The sequence below is a fragment of the Cavia porcellus genome, unplaced genomic scaffold (assembly GCF_034190915.1).
Source record: "Cavia porcellus strain 051 isolate PalLab524CR breed Dunkin Hartley unplaced genomic scaffold, mCavPor4.1 scaffold_1, whole genome shotgun sequence".
Taxonomy (NCBI): domain Eukaryota; kingdom Metazoa; phylum Chordata; class Mammalia; order Rodentia; family Caviidae; genus Cavia; species Cavia porcellus.
In genome coordinates this window covers 109,230,443-109,249,964 of record NW_026947484.1, presented here as the reverse complement: position 1 = coordinate 109,249,964, position 19,522 = coordinate 109,230,443, and the positions used below count along the sequence as shown (strand labels likewise).

Genomic DNA, 19,522 nt, shown 5'->3' with positions numbered 1-19,522 from the left:
GGCTTGCTCCCATTATGTTGAGTACCCTCCTCCTCAAGCCATCACCCAAACAGATGGTCCCGCCCAAAGTAAGCAACTCATCTCATTCTGACCTGTTGGCCACTTAAACTGCCACAATCATATCAGCAAGGATTTTATTAAACTCTTCATGTGAAGAAAAGATACAACTCAACTTTCAAGGAATTTGAAACCCTTGAAAGTAAATAGTTGTTAAATTAACAAATATGAAAATTACACATTAACTAGCACTAGGTTGTATGAAGGTGACCATGCACACTGTCGGGAGAAATTTGTTACTGGAAGATCAAAGCTTAAGGAAAGTTTTGAGAAGGAGGCTAATCCTATGTGGACCCTCAAGTAAACTATAGATTGTGGACTGGCAAACATGGGGTGGGAGAGGTCAATGAACAAGAAGAACCAATAGGAAAACTTGAAAGACTTAACACATTATGTTAAAGAAAAAACCTTCATTGAAGAGGTATGGAGAGAGTTTACGAAAGAATCTAAAATCATCCTGCCTTGGGACATTTTCCCACTGTGTCAATGTCAAGGCTCCTAATGAGATTTAAAAAACCTCCTTTAAACTGAAGATGACACTGAAACCTTTCCTGTTTTTACCTAAATTTTCATTTTGTGGTTTTCTAACTGATCACAGACAGGTCTGGACATGATAAATGCCACAGAAAGTCAAATCTATTGTCTTCTTTTTCTGAGTTCAAACAAAAAAGATGGGAAATGAGCACTCAGATGAAATAAAAGCCAGAAAAACCTATATTTCTTTGTTTGTTTGGTTGGTTGGTTCGCTGGTTGGTTAGTTATTAATCCATCAGAGTCTATCTCCCAGAGATTCTGGTACTGCATGATTGATGTGTATGTTTTAAAGCTTAATGATTACATATAGCTAAAGTATCTAAGTGGTAGGAATTTTATTTTCTCATTTCAAATGCTCTGTAATAAAGAATCCAAGCCAGTTACCACTATAATATTGTAGATGCGTTCTGGATCCACTGAAAAGAAGACATCCTTCTAGGAATGGCTTAAGGAAACCACTGTACTGACTTTAAACAAAAATAACTCAAGACAGCCATTATTGGATTTAAGATGTAGCTCATTCAGAGTGCAGAACCTGGGCTGAAGTTCCGCCAACAAATCACACAGAGGTGGATAAAAAGAGGAGCAGACATAAGAGAAGATTTTTTCAGGGAATCTTTTGCATAGCATACAGACAAAATGATGGTGCTGCAAAACAGAGAGAGACACACAGACACACAAAGACAGACAGCAAGAGATCCCATAATGACTTGTGGTTGCAGTGAATACAGTGCTCATGATGCTTCCAACCTAGAATCCAACACTTAAGAGTACTGTATAAAACCCTAAATAGAAGGAAAATAGGTAAGTCTTCATGTTTCCTAAGGAGTTGCCACAGCAAATTGATTCATTGAGTCCAAGAAGTAGTGACAGTTCTGATAGTTTCAGAAAAACTAAATCACAGACTTCAGTTCTGAAGCCCTTAGGAAGGCAGAAACGAGCCATAGTTACAACTGCTTCCCATCTCCTTCACTTCCACCCTCCCCTTAACCCCCCATCTCAGGTGACAGCAAGTGAGAGGACAAATAGAATTCAACTCCACTATTATCCGTGCCCAGCTGCACATAAAGGAATAATCATCAAGATTTAGGTTCCATAGTTGCACATTCCCTTGAGGACTCTAAATTTCACTCAAAATTCAGAAAACCAATTCTTCCCTCTGCTGGAAAAAGAAGAGACAGAAATGCAGAGAAGTCACTGAATCACTTAATAGTCTCCATAAACCCATTATAAAGAAGTTTCCAAAGTTTCTGAAATGTAAGAATGGGAAATGCTGACAACTAGGATAAAATCTAGTTCCTTACAATAAAACAGCCCTGAGGTTCATAAATGATCATGAGGGTTAAGAAAGCTGTGATAGCTGTAATGGGCAAGAATGACTGATTACCATAATGTGCTTCCAAAAGAAGCAGACTCAAGTGTTTAGATGTCACAATCATTAGTAACTTAGGCTAAGCAGGATGATTGTATCTATAATGATGCATTACACTAGCTCTTTTTCTTCACCGGCATCAATATACTAACGAGAAAAGTAATGAGCAAACTTCATTTAGATCTAAGGATGGAATATATATATGAAATTTCATGATTTTTATGTTTCCTTATGAACAGTTTAATAAAACCATATTTTAAGATAACCTACAAAATTTACTGTGGAAGTGACCCCCAATCTGTAGGAAAACTCATCATCATAAAACCTAGGAATACAAATGTAAATTGTTTCCTCACCTGCATTGTTACAAAAGTTTAACAATTCTTTTCACCCCTCTCTTTGTTTTATAATTGTTCCAGGCAGGTCTTATGATCAGTTCTTCATGGACGGTTCACATGCCATGGAGAAATTAATTGGTTTTTTTAAGTTTAATTCCAAGGTTTTGTGTAACCCCAGCCTTGGACTTACATTGTTTATAAAGTACATTACCTGGAAGTTACGCCTTTGAAATAAAGTCATAATCAATTAAGATTCAGAATATTTAATCTTTTTATTGTTTAATTTCATTTTAACAAAGAAAATTAGAGCTTCTGCTAAATATTCTATCCTTTCATGTTAGGTGAGGCAAGTATCCTGCCAGGAGGCAAGGCCTGTGAACCTCATTCTAAATAGCTAGGTGAGCAAACAGTGAGATAAACAAGACATTCAAGGAGACAGAGGCGGAGCTGGGCGTGGAATGAATCAGCCCATCCCACAAGAGTGGGTGTCTCCTTCCTAAGTTGCTCTCCAGGGCACAATTAAAACCGCTATAAAAGGTGCAGCTCCCAGTTACCCAGTACACTTGCCAGCAGTGTCATCGAGCACTCAGCTTCTTCTTCTGGTGAAGTGGGTAAGTCCCATTCTGTGGGGGTCATGTTCCTCCGTATGATCCTTCATGTTTTGAGCCATTGCATGTTGGAGAATGGGGGCAGACTGTACATGTCAGAAGGGATGAGCATCCTACATTGATGGCTGGTTCTCATTTACTCCATCTCATCTTCCTATGGCCAGAGCCATCACTTGAAGAGATACAGCCCTTCTCTCAAAAGCTCTTAACTCAATACTTTTATACATCGGAAAGTGCTCATGTGTAGCTCTTATGAGTTTCATCTTCCCAATAATTGCCATTTCAAATGTTTTTCAACCCTCCAGTCTCTTTTCATACCTAATCTATCTAATATGGGGTATCTTCATATAGTTATGGCATCCTGGGATATTGAAGATGAGATGTAGATTTTTAAAAAGTCATCTAAATATATGGCTATACACACCCAGCCAGCAAAGCCATCCATATATTCTTTTAACATTGATTTGCTGCTGGTTGATTTGTTTTGGCTTGGGTTTTACAGTTGTGGGATCAAATGTTGGGCTCTATATATGCTAGACAAGTGCTCTACTACTGAGGTATATCCTTATCCATTAATTTTTTCCTAATACTAAGATTCAAGTGCTTTCTTTGGGTTTAATAAAGGCAAACCAATATTATTCAAAGTTTTCTAGGTTCAGTTTGGTTCACTGACTCTGATAGCCACTGAGGAAGGATCTTTCAGCAGCTTTCAATAATTGAATTTGTAGATATCTATCATAAATCTGAGATAACATTAAGGCAAGTAACACGCACCTTCTGTTTTCTGCATTTTTGTATCTCAATGTTACAATGCCACCTTTTGACTAGAACAAAATAGGATTTAATTTTAGAACTGATAGCTTCTGAGTTATACTCCTAGAGCTTTCACAGATTTTAATATTGGGAAATAATTCATTTATCTTTTCCATTGTTCTATTTACTGATACATGTTTTGCTTATACAATTCACTGTACAAGGCTGCATCCACTTCAATATACTCTCAAATCTTCCTTCACTTAAAGCTTTAACCTATCCTCTTTGCTTAACTTTAGGAGTTGCTTATGGGTAGCAACATGTCAAATTTAAATTCCTACACTCTTCACTGTCTGCTCTGAAATATACTGCAGAGCTATAAGGGAGAAGGGAATGATATGGATAATCCAATTTCAATAGACAATTGGAATTTAGACGGGGCTAGATGTTAGTTCAGCAGCACAAGTGCCTGCCTGGCAAGCACAGCGTCATGAGTTTGATCCCCAGTACTAAAAAAAAAAAAAAAAAAAAAAAAAAAAAAGGCTAGAGGATAGTATGGAGATGATTTCCTGGCTTAGAACTTCTCAATATGTCTCCTCCATTTCCCCTGAATGCACTGAGATAAAATGCTCTGAAAATTCACACTAAAAATAACTAGTACTGAAAAGTGAAATTATTTAAAGATCTCCCTAAACAGTGTGAATGAAGCCTTTCCAAAAGCAGAAACAGACATTTGATTCTGGGTCGCATTTTACTATTTTAGGTTTACTTGAAGAAAGGAAAAAAATGTCTCCACTTCTTAGAAGCATCATTGATATCACTGAAATTTTCAATCAATATGCCTCATATGATTGTGATGGAGCAGCATTAAGCAAGAAAGACCTAAAGAACCTCCTTGAAAGGGAATTTGGAACTGTCCTCCAGGTAAGAACTAACAAAAACAGGATATTTCTCCACTAATTGAGGGCTGTGATTTTTCTTGTCAGGAAAGACTAGAAAAAGAAACGATGGCTTATATTCAATTTGTACCCTAACAAATGTGCAATATATCCTTCAGTCATTTCTGAGTCTGAAGGTAGCTAATGGACTGTGTAGTCCGAATACTAACTTTGAAGCAAATATTTCATGTACTTGATGGCATTATCAATGGGAATGAGTTATTCATGGACTATTTCTACCAAAATTGTCAGTCAAATCAAACTACAGTTGGAGGAATTTAAACATGCTTCCATATTTCAAGAATTTGTATTCTTTTGATCAGCACTAAATTACTGGGGGGAAACCTTCAACAAACTATGCTGTGACGTGAAATGTTCACATTTTTCATAGGGAAACAAGACGATATGCACTGGGTGTTCTAACTGCTTTAAAGTGACTCTTGAGTGTTAGCATGGCTAGCATAAATGTCTGAGTGAATTTTATTACCTGTAAATAACATTTAAATTTTTTGTTTTTATCTTTTCATAGAGACCACATGACCCTGAGACAGTAGAAACGATCCTGGGACTTCTGGATCGTGATACTAATGGAATTGTTGATTTCAATGAATTCCTCCTGTTCGTTTTCAAAGTGGCTCAAGCTTGCTATTATGCTCTCGGCCAGGCCACAGTGCTAGATGAGGAGAAGCAAGTCCAGGGTGAGAGAAAGAGGGGCCTGTCACAAGACAGAAGGCAAGAAGACCAAAGGACATTCGAGAGCCTGGACAGACAAGTGGATGAAGAATCTGGTCGCCGACGCTGGCAGAAGAGGCCAGAACTGGAGAAAGCTGAGGAAGAAGACCAAAGAAAGAAACAAGAGATATTTGAACAGCCCCGAGAAGAGGAGCAGCGGCTGCAAAGGCGAGAACTACAAGAACTAGAAGAGCTCCGCGCAGAGGAACAGCTGCGCACGTTCAAGGGTCGCGACGCGGAGGAGTTTGCTGAGGAAAAACTCCAAAGGCGAGAGAGGCAGAATCTGAGAAAAGACCGCGGGGAGGAGGAGCAACAGCCACTTCCGGAACCAGAGCAGTGCGAGAAGGCGCTCCAGAAGGAAAATGAGCGTCTACAAAGGCAGGAGCGACAGGAGCTCAAGAGGGAGAGCCGAGAAGAGAGGCAGCTGCGGCGGCACAGGGGCGAGGACAGACGCGAGCAGATGGAGAGGCTCGAGCAGGAGGAGAGACGCGAGCAGCAACTGAGGCGAGAGCAGGAGACTCAAGAACAACAGCTGAGGCGCGAACAGGGGGAAAGGCTTGAGCAGGTGGAAAAGCTCGAGCAAGACAGGCGTGAGCAGCAACTGAGGCGAGAACAAGAGGAGAGACAAGAACAACTGCTAAGGCTTGAGCAGGAGGAGAGGCGCGAGCAGCTGCTAAGGCGCGAGCAGCAACTGAGGCGCGAGCTGGAGAAGCGCGAGGAGAGGCGCGAGCAACAGCTGAGGCGCGAGCTGGAGGAGAAGCGTGAGCAGCAGCTGAGGCGCAAAGAGGAGGAGAGGCGCGAGCAGGAGGAGAGGCGCGAGCAACAGCTGAGGCGCGAAGAGGAGGAGAGGCGCGAGCAACAGCTGAGGCGCGAGCAGGAGGAGAAGCGTGAGCAGCAGCTGAGGCGCAAAGAGGAGGAGAGGCGCGAGCAGGAGGAGAGGCGCGAGCAACAGCTGAGGCGCGAAGAGGAGGAGAGGCGCGAGCAACAGCTGAGGCGCGAGCAGGAGGAGAAGCGTGAGCAGCAGCTGAGGCGCAAAGAGGAGGAGAGGCGCGAGCAACAGCTGAGGCGCCAAGAGGAGGAGAGGCGCGAGCAACAGCTGAGGCGCGAGCAGGAGGAGAAGCGTGAGCAGCAGCTGAGGCGCAAAGCGGAGGAGAGGCGCGAGCAACAGCTGAGGCGCGAAGAGGAGGAGAGGCGCGAGCAACAGCTGAGGCGCGAGCAGGAGGAGAGGCGCGAGCAGCAGCTGAGGCGTGAGCTGGAGGAGAAGCGCGAGGAGAGGCGCGAGCAGCAGCTGAGGCGCGAGCTGGAGGAGAAGCGCGAGCAGCAGCTGAGGCGTGAGCTGGAGGAGAAGCGCGAGGAGAGGCGCGAGCAGCAGCTGAGGCGCGAGCAGGAGGAGAAGCGTGAGCAGCAGCTGAGGCGCGAGCAGGAGGAGAAGCGCGAGGAGAGGCGCGAGGAGCAGCTGAGGCGCGAGTTGGAGGAGAAGCTCGAGGAGAGGCGCGAGGAGCAGCTGAGGCGCGAGTTGGAGGAGAAGCGCGAGGAGAGGCGCGAGGAGCAGCTGAGGCGCGAGTTGGAGGAGAAGCTCGAGGAGAGGCGCGAGCAGCAGCTGAGGCGCGAGCTGGAGGAGAGGCGCGAGCAGGTGGAGATGCTGGAGCAGGAGAGGCGCGAGGAGGAGAGAAAAGAACAGCTGCTGCGGCGCGAGCACCAACTGATGGCTGAAAAGGATGAACCGGCACAAACTCAGGAAGGATATGACAGCCATACCCAGAAGTGGCACTGGCTAGAAAGCGAAGCTGCCGCACGTCAGACCAAGGTTTACTCCAGGCCTTGCAGACAGGAACAGAGGCGCCGCCAGGAGCGGGAGCTGCAACTTGGAGAGCAGGAAGAACAGCTCCTAGACTTGACCTGGCAAAGGCAAGCCGAGCGAGAGGGCGAAAGGCGCCGTCAGAGGCGCGAGAGGCAGCAGGAGCAGGAGCTGCTGTTCAGAGAGGTGGAAGACCAGCGCCCAGAGAACAGTCAGGAGCGGCTGCGCCGCCACTGGAACAGGGGATGGCAAATTGAGGAAGAGAGCCAGAGACGCCACCAGAAACTGTACACCAGGCCAGGTCAGCGAGAGCAGCTGCGAGAGGAGGAGCAGCTGGAGAGAGAAAGTAGGCGCCAGGAGCGCGACAGAAGATTCCATGAGGAGAAGCAGCTACATCAGGAAAGGGAGGAAGAGCAGCTGCGGCTAGAAAGAGAGGAACAGCAGCTGCGGCGCCGCCAGGAGCGGGAGAGGAAATTCCGTGAGGAAGAGCAGCTGCGTCAGGAAAGGGAAGAAGAGCAGCTGCGCCGCCAGGAGCGTGACAGGAAATTCCGTGAAGAACAGGAGCTGCGTCTGGAAAGCGAGGAAGAGCAGCTGCGCCGCCGGGAGCGTGACAGGAAATTCCGTGAAGAACAGGAGCTGCGTCTGGAAAGCGAGGAAGAGCAGCTGCGCCGCCGGGAGCGCGACAGAAGATTCCGTGAGGAGGAGCAACTGCGACAGGAAAGGGAAGAAGAGCAGCTGCGCCGCCGGGAGCGCGACAGAAAATTCCGTGAAGAACAGGAGCTGCGTCTGGAAAGGGAGGAAGAGAAGCTGCGTCAGGAAAGGGAGGAAGAGCAGCTGCGCCACCAGGAGCGCGACAGAAGATTCCGTGAGGAAAAGGAGCTGCGTCTGGAAAGGGAGGAAGAGCAGCTGCGCCGCCAGCAGCGCGATAGAAGATTCCGTGAAGAACAGGAGCTGCATCTGGAAAGGGAGGAAGAGAAGCTGCGTCAGGAAAGGGAGGAAGAGAAGCTGCGTCAGGAAAGAGAGGAAGAGCAGCTGCGCCGCCTAGAGCGCGACAGAAGATTCCGTGAGGAACAGGAGCTGCATCTGGAAAGGGAGGAAGAGAAGCTGCGTCAGGAAAGGGAGGAAGAGAAGCTGCGCCGCCGCCAGGAGCGCGACAGAAGATTCCGTGAGGAGGAGCAGCTGCGTCAGGAAAGGGAGGAAGAGCAGCTGCGCCGCCGGGAGCGCGACAGAATATTCCGTGAGGGGGAGCAGCTGCGTGAGGAAAGGGAGGAAGAGCAGCTGCGCCGCCGGGAGCGCGACAGCAGATTCCGTGAGGAAGAGCAGCTGCGTGAGGAAAGGGAGGAAGAGCAGCTGCGCCGCCGGGAGCGCGACAGAATATTCCGTGAGGAGGAGCAGCTGCGTGAGGAAAGGGAGGAAGAGCAGCTGCGCCGCCGGGAGCGCGACAGAATATTCCGTGAGGAGGAGCAGCTGCGCCGCCAGGAGCGTGACAGAAGATTCCGTGAGGGAAAGGAGCTGCGTCTGGAAAGGGAGGAAGAGCAGCTGCGCCGCAGGGAGCGCGACAGGAAATTCCGTGAAGAACAAGAGCTGCGTCAGGAAAGGGAGGAAGAGCAGCTGCGCCGCCAGGAGCGTGACAGAAGATTCCGTGAGGAAAAGGAGCTGCGTCTGGAAAGGGAGGAAGAGCAGCTGCGCCGCCGCCAGGAGCGCGACAGGAAATTCCGTGAAGAACAAGAGCTGCGTCAGGAAAGGGAGGAAGAGAAGCTGCGTCTGGAAAGGGAGGAAGAGCACCTGCGCCGCCAGGAACAGGACAGGAAATTCCGTGAGGGAAAGGAACTGCGTCTGGAAAGAGAGGAAGAGCACCTGCGCCGCCAGGAACAGGACAGGAAATTCCGTGAGGGAAAGGAGCTGCGTCTGGAAAGAGAGGAAGAGCAGCTGCGCCGCCAGGAGCGGGACAGGAAATTCCGTGTGGAACCGGAGCTCCGTTGGGCCAGGGAGGAGCAGCTGCGCCGCCGTTGGGAAAGAGAGCAACAGCTTCGCCAGGAACGCGACCGAAGATTCCGTGAGGAACAGCTCCGCCAGGAGAGGAAAGAGGAGCAGCTGCGCCGCGAGGAGCGCGACAGGAAATTTCGGGAGGAGGAACAACTGCGCCGCCAGGAGCAGGACAGAAGATTCCGTGAAGAAAAAGATCTGTGTCTGGAAGGAGAGGAAGAACAGCTGCGCCGCCAGGAGCGCAACAGAAGATTCCTTGAGGAGGAGCAGCTGCGTCAGGAAAGAGAGGAAGAGCAGCTGCGCCGCCAGGAAAGACACAGTCTCTACCAATCTGAAGAGCCCTTTGTCAGGGAGAAGAATAATCTGGAGCAAGAACTGAAGGAAGAAGAACAGAGACGTCGCCTGGAGCGTGAAAGGAAATTCCAAGAAGAGCAAGTTGGACGCCAAGAGGAGGTGCAAAGCGATAGCAAAGTCTGGGAGAAACAAGCCCGAGAAGAAAAGAGTGATCTGAAGTATGGCAAACGAGAGTTTGCCCATGCTCCAGTGGTGCGCTCCAGTCCTCTCTATGAGTACATCCAAGAGCAGAGATCTCAGTTCCGCCCGTAAGAGCTGCTACCACATGATAATCCAGGCCATAGCTTCAAAGGAAAGAAAGTGAGAAGCACTGCTTCTGGTTGTGGGAAAATTCTCTAAAGTTGAAATATGTTTTTTCTTCCAAAATCTTAAGCTACAGTTGTTTCATTACTCCTGTCTTTTATTCTTCCTCTAGTAGTTCTTTACTGCAAGATGTCTTTGCTCTTTGGTGAAGAGTTGGTGTGCATTTTTAAAAACAAAAGTCATTTAATTTGAGGAACAAACTGATGTACCAAGAATAGTACAATTTGAGGCTCAAGGCAACTAAATCTAAATTTTCATAATGGTTGATCATCTTGTGGAGATTTACATGTTTTTAAAGTGAAAGTTGTTTTTTTCCCCTTTGGGCCTAAATTTTATTAAGCTTTACCACCAAAATGCTTTTTTGGAGGTATCTGTGTGTGTGTGTGTCATGACTGTACAGATTCCACTAGGTGAATGAATTTTTGCAGTACTTAGTGCAGGAGGAATGATTTCTGCAGAAAAATTCTTTGTGAACTCAGCCCTTAACTGGAATAAATATTTGCTAAGAATAAGATTTAACTTAAAGATTTAGAATTTGGGATTTTTTTTAACATTGAACTGCACATAAACACTTAATATCTCATGAAGCAAAAGCAAAGTGCTTCTCAACCTCAGAGCTCAAATAAAGTGTCTACTGTAGTTTGTAGTGCTCAGTTCTAGTCCTCCAAGTTTTGATGGGTTTGAGAATATTACCATTTTTGTTAATTTTAATTTAGAGGGAACCTAATCAAATCCTATAAACATCTGTCTTGATATAGAGCCAATAAGTTGTCCCAGAAGTCGTATGTAAGGAAAAGAAAGGGGGAAAGTATATGTGAACAGAGGTGCAAATTTGTAAAGGTCCTTGACAAGACTTACCACTCCAGTTTCTTTGATACCTGTTACTACCTTGGAGAACTTCTTGCTGAAATAATTATACTGTATGAAAAATTAATAAATGTTTGGCAAATAATGATTTTTGTCTGTTTTAACTGTGTGTCAGTCATAACTCAAGATCTAATCATCTGGAGACTTGACATAATTTCTCATTCACGGTTATTTTTGTTATCATTTATCCCCAAATATGAAAAGGAAGAAAAAAACCTACTTTTCCCATCCATTTTTCCCAGTTGGGGTGAACTTTATATTATTTCCACTCCTGGCGGTGGAAATATATAACTTTCCAAGTGTTTTTGTTATTGGTTCCACCACTTTCTCTGCCTTTTCTTGCAGTGACTCATTGGTCATAACAAATATTTGTGCTCCCTGTGTTTAATATTTCCTTCTGAGATAGCAACAACTTTTTGGTCTCTTATGTCAGGTCAATAGCCTATGATAGAAATGCCCTCAAGCCAGATAGGCATGATAGGTGTAGTAGATGACCTGAAGAATTAAGCAACATAATCCAGGCATTCTGAATCAGAAGAGGCTAAATAGTAATCAGGCCAAAACATTACATTATCATCTTATTATTCAAAACCCCTGTGCAACCTGCTGGAATCTACATTTAGGATTTACCATTTGATAACTGTATGTCCAAGATGACCTTAATTGGGATATATAATTTCCAAGTGAAGATCATAGATAAGAATGTTTTAAAGTTACAGTTACTCAACATTTTTGTCAGTAATATAGACAAGGAAACTAAGTCTGTAACTTCTGAGTATCATTCTGATACAATAAAGTGGCACTTTCTATAAGAAGCATAACCTCGTACCCACCAAAGATAGCACCAAGGAATACCTTGAGACTATCTTAGAACTTTGCCTCTTTCAAATGATTTCTAACTGCAAAACTTCTCCTAAGTAAATATATACTTTTTCTTAAAGATCTTCACAGAAACCCTGTAAGAGCCTTGCTGACTTTCCCCGGGATCCTATCAAAGGGCATTCATTTGAGAGCTTCCTTCTACCCAGCCCCAAGAGACTACTAAAATACACACATTTCAGCTAAGCTACAGCTTGGCAATAACAATTATAATAAAGCCCTTCAGACTTGTTGCACTTTACAAGATAAAGAAAATATCACCTTTAAAGAAGAAATTAGCTCCACTACAATTTTAATAACTTTTTTAATGAAATATGTTACTCAACCCATGCCATCTAGCTGTTCTTTTCCCACACTGGCAGGAAAATGTGAAGGTCAACCTTCCTGCTCCACCTAAATAATGTACATGTATGGTCTTCAGTTTAGAATTTAAAGCCCTCCACAATCTAGTAGCAATCTACTTTCTAATTCTTGGCTCCCACAATATTTCTGTATCCAACAAGATGCTCAAATTAGACTAGTCTGTTCGTTGTCTTTAGTGCATCTTAATGATTGTACTTACATCCAAAACACATTGGCATTGTATTTTCTATTTGGAATGCTTGTCTACCTCCTATTTACCAGTGCAATTTCTGCTGAACAACCAAGTTGAGTTCCATCTCCTCCCAAAATCTTTCTTAGATGCCTTGTTATATAATACCTAAGACATATTATTAATTTACTACTCATTAACCGAGTATAATATTCTGGTTTATCTGCCTTTATACTTATCTCATCTTCCCAATTTGATTTTAAATACCTTGAAAACTGAGACTATGGCTTGAACATTCTTTTTTTGGTATGTTATTTCCATAATACATAACAAACAACATAGCTTTATGAATTTCTGAGAAAAATATGTAGACTCTCTGACTAGAAAAACATATATTCAAAAATTTTGCATGGGTTTCAAAAGTTCTTACTTATAGTGAAGGCTTCTTTATGCTACTAGCTTAAGGAATTATAAGAATTAGGTGCATAATTTGATGTTTAATAGATACATGCAAAATGAATAAATCAATGTAAGTTTCATGTTTTCTTCCTGCATAGTGCTTCATCTGCCCATCTGTCAAATGTGCCAAGCCTTCTAAATATACAAGCCCTATATACTTTCTTGTTTCTTGAAAACTCCTTAACCTCAGGCATCACGGAAGTATTAGTGAATATTCAAGATTTCTTCTCTTTCAGTTTATTCTGATTCTACCTGGGAATTGGAGTGAGCTCTGTTCTTAGCATCTATCAGGGCCACTTTAATGTGTTAAGAATAAGGGGCTAGGTAAAGACACAAGTGAGTTCTGGTCCCATTTACCATTGAGAAAGAGTAGATGCATTAAGAAGATGTGATAACTCAATTCTAGATGGTTCCTGCTTTTCTCATAAAAATTTGAATTCAAACCAAACAAAAATCCATTGACTGGCAGCTAGGAGAGCCAAATTCCAGCCTTTTCCCATGAGTCAACACCATTCATGAGCTGCAGGGAAGAAAACAAGAAGCAAGTCCTCCCTGCAAATCAGCACCATGTATGGGCCTCTATGAGGAGAGCCAGATGCCAGCCCCTTCTGGCATGTAGACTGGGAAACAAGAAGTGCCAAATCCCTCTGTCCCCTCCTGTAAGCAACTAGCTAACCAGAAGAAACACAGGCTGTGATGATAGCTATTGAGGTAAAATACAATTTAATGCTTTCAGTGTTTAGTGTTTCACTGATTTGCAGATCTAAAGCAGGTAATCTGATCATCTATTCAGAAGATAACAATATGCAGTGTAGCATCTATGGGGGATCTCCTTCTGAAGGTAGTAGCCACTGTTAATTCCCTATTATCTTGTTTTGAAGTCCTGTATCATTTTCATTGTTTTGTTGGATTGGGTTTTATTCTTTTTTGTTTTATTTGATTTTATTATATCCAATGGCATTGGCGGCTATTTCCGAGAAAACAAGATATATTATAGTAAGCCTGGCATGGTGGCTCATGCCTGTAATTCCAGCACTTGGGAGGCTGAGGTGGGAGGATCGTCGGGAGTTCAAGACCAGCCTGGGCTATAAAGTGAGCTCAAAGCCAGCCTGAACTGCATAACGAGACACCATCTCAAAAAAGATAAAAAAAAAAAAAAAAAGATATAGTAGGCATTTTGGATTTACTATTATCTTATTTTGAAGTCCTTTATTGCATTCATTGTTTTGTTTTTATTAGTTCTTGTCATGGTTTATGTTGGTGGCCCCCAGGCCTCATACATTTGCATTATGCATTTGTGATTGGTTCATTGTCTAGTGCTTGGATTGTTGGTGTCAGTGCCACACCCACATAGGGGTGGAGCCAAGATGTAATGTAATGGCAGGAAGAAGGTGTATCTTGCTCTCTTGTGGGTTTCTGCCTTGCTGTTTGCAGCCGCCAGGAACTGCAGCCCAGCCATGCCAGCCTGCCTTGGAGCCAACTGAGTATGGACTGAAACCTCCAAAAACTGTAATATATAAACCTTTCCTTTCCCAACTTTGGGCTTCAGATATTTTGTCTCAGCGATGAGTAAAAAGTAACTAAGACAGTTCTATTCTATCTGTTTTGTTTGATTTTTACTATGTCTGAAGGTATGGACAACTATTTTGAAGACAACAAGAGGCATTATGGCAACCATTATTGATTCTCTATTGTTTTTAAGTTCTGAATCACTTACACTGGTTTAAATTAAAATCTGAAGATAGGTATAAAGTTACCTTGGTGATGAGAATAAGAAAGAGCTTTTAAGGAAAAGTGAAATTTATAGAGTGGAGGAGAAAAAAATTCACCAACGTGCAAAAAAATCAAAATTAGATTTGGCTAGAGCCTAGAATCTTGAGAGAAAAGTAGAAAGAAATGAGATTGCAGGAGGTCTGTGAGGTAAGTAATTTGTAAACCATATTATTTTAAGGCAATAAGATATCATTGTCACTTTAAGCAATGTTGTCTTTTTTTTTTTTTAATCAGTACTGGAGATCGAACTCAACTGTGTGGTTGTTGGACAGACACTTATACCACTGAGCTAAATCCCTAGTCCCAAGCAATGTTGTCTTACTTGCTTTGGCTATAGTGTAGAGCATGGATTGGAGAGGGTCCATATGGAAGACAAAGATCCAACTGGAAAAAGAAAACTATAGGCCAATATCTTTAATAAATATAGACACAAAATTCCTCAACAAGATACTAGCAAATAGAATGCAACACATCATGAAAAAGGTCAAACACTGGGCCAGAGATACAGTCCAGCGACACAGCACCTGCCCATCAGTCACAAGGTCATGAGTTTGATTCCTAGTACAAAATAAAAAAGATCAAACATCAAGACAAGTAGGTTTTACCCCAGAGTTGCAAGGACGGTCCAACATATGTAAGTCAGTAAATGTAATACATTCCATAAACAGAAGCAAGGGTGAAAACCATGTGATCATATCCATAGATGCAAAAAAGGCTTTGGGCAAAATCAAAGAATACTTCATGATAAAAGTTCTCAAAAATTAGGTCTAGAAAGACTGTACCAGGCAATCCACTCAGCACCTCTTCTGTCCGTCTCTCAGACAGAAGCTTTCTTTCTCTCAATAAATATATTTGCTCTTTAAAAGAAAAGCCAGGCATGGTCACACACACCTATAATCCCAGTACTTGGGAGACTGAAACAAGAGGATCACAAGTTTGAGGCCAGCCTGGGCTACAAAGTGAGTTCAAGGTCAGCCTGAACTGTATAGTGAAATTCGGTCTCAAAAGGTAAAAATAAATAAACAAAGACTGTTCCTAAATGTGAAAAAGATATTTATGACAAACCATGGCCAACATCATACTAAATGAGAAAAAAAACAAGAAAAGGGTGCCCACTATCACCACTATCACTTGAGACATTAGCCTACTCAATCGGGAAAGAAAGAAATAAAAGGAATACATATAGGAAAAGAGGAGGTCCAAATTATCATTATTTGCACTGTGCCTATGCCCTCTCAGCCTGCTCACTCATGTATCCTTCTTCCCTGTACTTGGAAATGCCAGGGTATTGGCATTGCTGGCCTTGGCAGCATTGGAGCCAGCTTGCAGCCGCTGGTACCAGCAAATGCAAAATGAACAAGAGGTTGCAGGTGATGTTCCTCTGTCTTACAGCAGCATCTCTTGCGTGCAGCATATTTTGCCTACAAAATACAGGGTTTCCAAAGCCTCTGTCTCACAATGTGGCTAAAATACTATCCAGTTATGATGGAGCCAAGAGAACCAAGACTGAAGCTACCATTCCTTTGGTTCCTGGAAGAGATGAGAAGTTTGGAGAGGGTCTTTGAATTTGGGGGCTTGATGTTTCTCAGTTCTTTATATGTTCTGGATATAAGTCCTTTGTCTGAGGGATTTTTGGCTAAAATTTTTTCCCACTCAGTGGGTTTTCTTTTCACTTTGTTGGTTATTTCTTTTGAAATGCAAAAACTTTTTAGTAATATGAGATCCTAGTTGTTGATTCTTTGAAGTACTTCCCATGCGGTTTGTGCTTTGTTCATGAACTCTTTAAGATTTCTACCTACTTTGTCTTCCAGCAGATTTAGTGTTTCTGTTTTAATATTTAGATCTTTAATTCATTTTGACTTTAGTTTAGTGCATGGTGATAGACATGGGTCTAGCGTCAGTCTTCGGCATATGAAAAGCCAGTTTTTCCAACACCACTTATTAAAGAGGCTATCCTTCTTCCATTGAACATTTTTAGCCCCTTTGTCAAATATAAGGTGGCTGAGTGTTTTTGAAGTATTTTTTGTATCTTCTAATCTGTTCCATTGATCATAGGACTGTTTCTTTGCCAGTATCATGCTGATTTTATTACTGTAGCTTTGTTGTACAGTTTCAAGTCAGGAATTGAGATGCCTCCTGCCTTTCCTTTGTTACCCAGAATCACCTTTGCTAGTCATGAGTTTTAGGAATGTTTTCTCTAGATCCGTAAGGTTTGTTAATGGTATTTTGATTGGGATTGCATTAATCTGTATATCAGTTTGGGGAATATGGCCATTTTCACAATGTTGGTTCTTCCTAACCAAGAGCAAGGATCTAATATCCTCTTCAGTCTCCTTTTTTGGAGTAGTATAATTTTCAGCATATAGGTCTTTTCATTCTTGGTTAAATTGATTCCTAGTTGTTTCATTGTTTTATATACTACTGTTAAAGGCAATATATCCATAATTTCTCTCAGTGAGCTTTTTGTTTTTGTAGAGGAATGCTATTGATTTTTGAGTGTTGACTTTGTATCCAGCTATGCTGCTGAATTTGTTTATCACCTCTACTAGTCTTTTAATGGAGTTTTAGGGGTCTTCTATGTAGAGTGTCATGTCATCTGCAAATAATGATAATTTAACTTTTTCCTTTCCTATCTTTATTCCTTTTATTTCTCTCTTTTATCTGATAGCTATGGCTAATATTTCCAGAACTGTATTAAATACAAGTGATGATAGTGGACATCCTTGTCTTGTTCCTGATTTTAGAGTGAAGGCTTTCAGTTTTTGTTCATTTAGTATAATGTTGGCTGCTGTTTTGTCATAGATGGCCTTTATGAGATTGAGGTACATACCATCTATTCCAAGTTTCTGTACTGTTTTTAGCATGAAAAGGTGTTGGACTGTATCACAGGCTTTTTCTGCATCTATTGAGATTATTATGTGATTTTTATTTTTGGCTCTGTTCATGTGGCGTATTACATTTATTGATTTGCATATGTTGAACCATCCCTGCATTCCTGGAATAAATCCTACTTGGTCATGGTGTATAATCTTCATGATGACTTGCTGCATTCTATTTGCCAATGTTTTGGGAATCTTTGCATCATTGTTTATTAGGGATATTGATCTATAGTTCTTTTTGGTTGGGTCTTTGATTTTGGTATCAGAGTGATACTTGCCTCCAAGAATGAGTTAGGGAGGACTGCTTCTCTTTCAATTTCATTGAAGAGTTTAAAGAGTATTGGAGTTAAATCTTCTCTAAATTTCTTATAGAATTCAGTTATGAATCCCTCAGGACCTAGGATTTTTTTGGTTGGTAAGTTCTTAATCATATTTTTGATTTCAGTAGCTGATATTGGGTTATTCAAAATTGTTATACTTCTTGATTGAGCTTTGGTAGTTCATATGTTCCTAGAAATCTGTCGATTTCCTCTGTGTTTTCCACCCAAGTAGGTGTTCATGGTCTTTTGAATTTCCATGGGATCTGTAGTAATTTCCTTCTTTTCAGTGCTTATTGCATGGATTTTTTTTTTCTTTTTCTTGAGAAGGTTGGCCAGAGATTTATCAATTTTGTTTATTCTCTCAAGAAATCAGTTCTTTGATTCATTAATTCTTTGTATTTTTTTAGTTTCAATTGCATTAATTTCTGCTCTAATCTTTATCATCTCTTCTATGAGTTTTGGGTTTGACTTGCTCTTCCTTTTCCAGAAGCTTGAGATGTAGCATTAGGTTATTTATTTGTGTTCATTCCATTTTATTGATGTGACTATTTATTGCTATATATTTTCCTCTTAGGACTGCTTTCATTGAATTCCATAGGTTATGGTATGTTATCTGCATTTTCATTGTATTATAAATATTGTTTTATTTCTTATTTAATTTTATCTGTAACCCAATGGTTATTCAGAAGGTTGTTATTTAATTTCCATGTATTTATGCAGGTTTTGCAGGGGGGGGTTGCCACTGATTTTCAATTTTAGTGTGCTATGATCAGATATTATGATGGGATAATTTTGCTCCCTTTCCATTTACTTAAGAATGCTTTATGGGATAATATATGGTCTATTTTGGAGAAAGTCCCATGTGTAGCTGAGAAAAATATATATTCTTATGTGGTTGCATGGAACACTCTGTAAACATCAACTAAGTCCATTTGCTTGAAGATACGATTCAGTATTGGTTTTTCGGTTTTTTGTTTTCTGACTGTCTAGTTCATTTATCTCTTTATGATAGTGGGGTGTTAAGGTCTCCTATTACAACTGTGTCCTTGTGTATTTGGTTTCTCATGTGCATTAGTATCTGTCTTATATAGTTGGGTGCTCCTGTATTTGGTGCACATATATTTATAATTATTAGTACTTCCTCCTGTAGTTTTCCATTTACAAGTATGTAATGGCCTTCTTTATCTTTTTTAATCCTCTTAGGTTTGAGATCTTAATTATCATATGGGTGTAGATTTATGTTGGTTGTGACTGGCAATCTATATGCCTCATTTATTTGTGTATCAGAGTTTTCTCCATGTTTGGGAAATTTTCTGCTATTACTTCTGTGAATATTTAAGTTATGTCATTTGCATTGACTCCTGCATCTTCACTGATGCCTATCAACCTTATATTGTTTCTCTTGGCATTATCTTGAAGCTGTGGGATTGTCATTTCATGCTGCTTTGTTTTTATAAGTTCTTCCTTTTATGATTGCTATCTGTGATCCTGTCCTCAAGGTCCAAAATTCTATCCTCAATTTCATTTAAACAGTTTTACCAGCTTTCAATAGAATTTTTTGTTTCTTGGATATCTCTTTGAATTTGTTTCATGTATTCTGCTTGTCTTCTACATTGTTCATTCAAAGTTTCAATCAATTTCCCATGCTCCTATATTTTTTATCTATTTATCTCTAGCTATGTTGAGCAACTTATTTACTAAGGTTGTTAGTTCTGTCTTTAAATAAGACATTATTTCTAATTTGATTTACTCTATAGCTTCATGAATTTGTTTCTTTACTTCACTTGCTATCTTTTCAGAGATTCCTGGTGTATGACTTTAAAGTCCTCTATTCAGTGTCACCTGTACTTGCTCCTGATGGACTAGATGTTTGAGATTGCATTTTGCCTTTTCATTTTGTCATTTTGTCATTTAGGGTATATATTTAGTCATTCAATCCCAAAAGTCTCAACTATCCATAGTGTGAATTGTAGGGTCCTACTGTGTGGTTGATCTTTGTCCAATTGCTGGGTACCACAATGAAGAGGAGAACCAGTCACC

General features: G+C 41.7%; 1 protein-coding gene across 3 annotated transcripts; it reads left to right on the top strand.

The window, feature by feature from the left end:
- The first annotated feature begins 2,861 nt into the window (after positions 1-2,861).
- Tchh (trichohyalin) lies at positions 2,862-10,725 on the top strand. Of its 3 annotated transcripts, XM_063253623.1 has the most exons (5): positions 2,862-2,912; positions 4,426-4,586; positions 5,130-6,469; positions 6,710-6,722; positions 6,858-10,725. In XM_063253623.1, exons 2-5 carry the CDS (start codon positions 4,449-4,451, stop codon positions 9,720-9,722), a joined length of 4,356 nt encoding a protein of 1,451 aa, XP_063109693.1. In that variant the 5' UTR covers positions 2,862-2,912; positions 4,426-4,448; the 3' UTR covers positions 9,723-10,725. The 3 variants fall into 3 exon arrangements, with proteins under 3 accessions (XP_063109693.1, XP_063109690.1, XP_063109681.1); XM_063253620.1 differs by having other exon boundaries at positions 5,130-6,722; XM_063253611.1 differs by having other exon boundaries at positions 5,130-10,725.
- Positions 10,726-19,522: the final 8,797 nt, after the last annotated feature.

Coding starts and splice junctions, on each gene's coding strand:
- Tchh (XM_063253611.1), top strand. CDS start 4,449: ATGTCTCCACTTCTTAGAAGCATCATTGATATCACTGAAATTTTCAAT. Junction 4,587..5,129: donor AATTTGGAACTGTCCTCCAG/GTAAGAACTAAC, acceptor ATCTTTTCATAG/AGACCACATGACCCTGAGAC.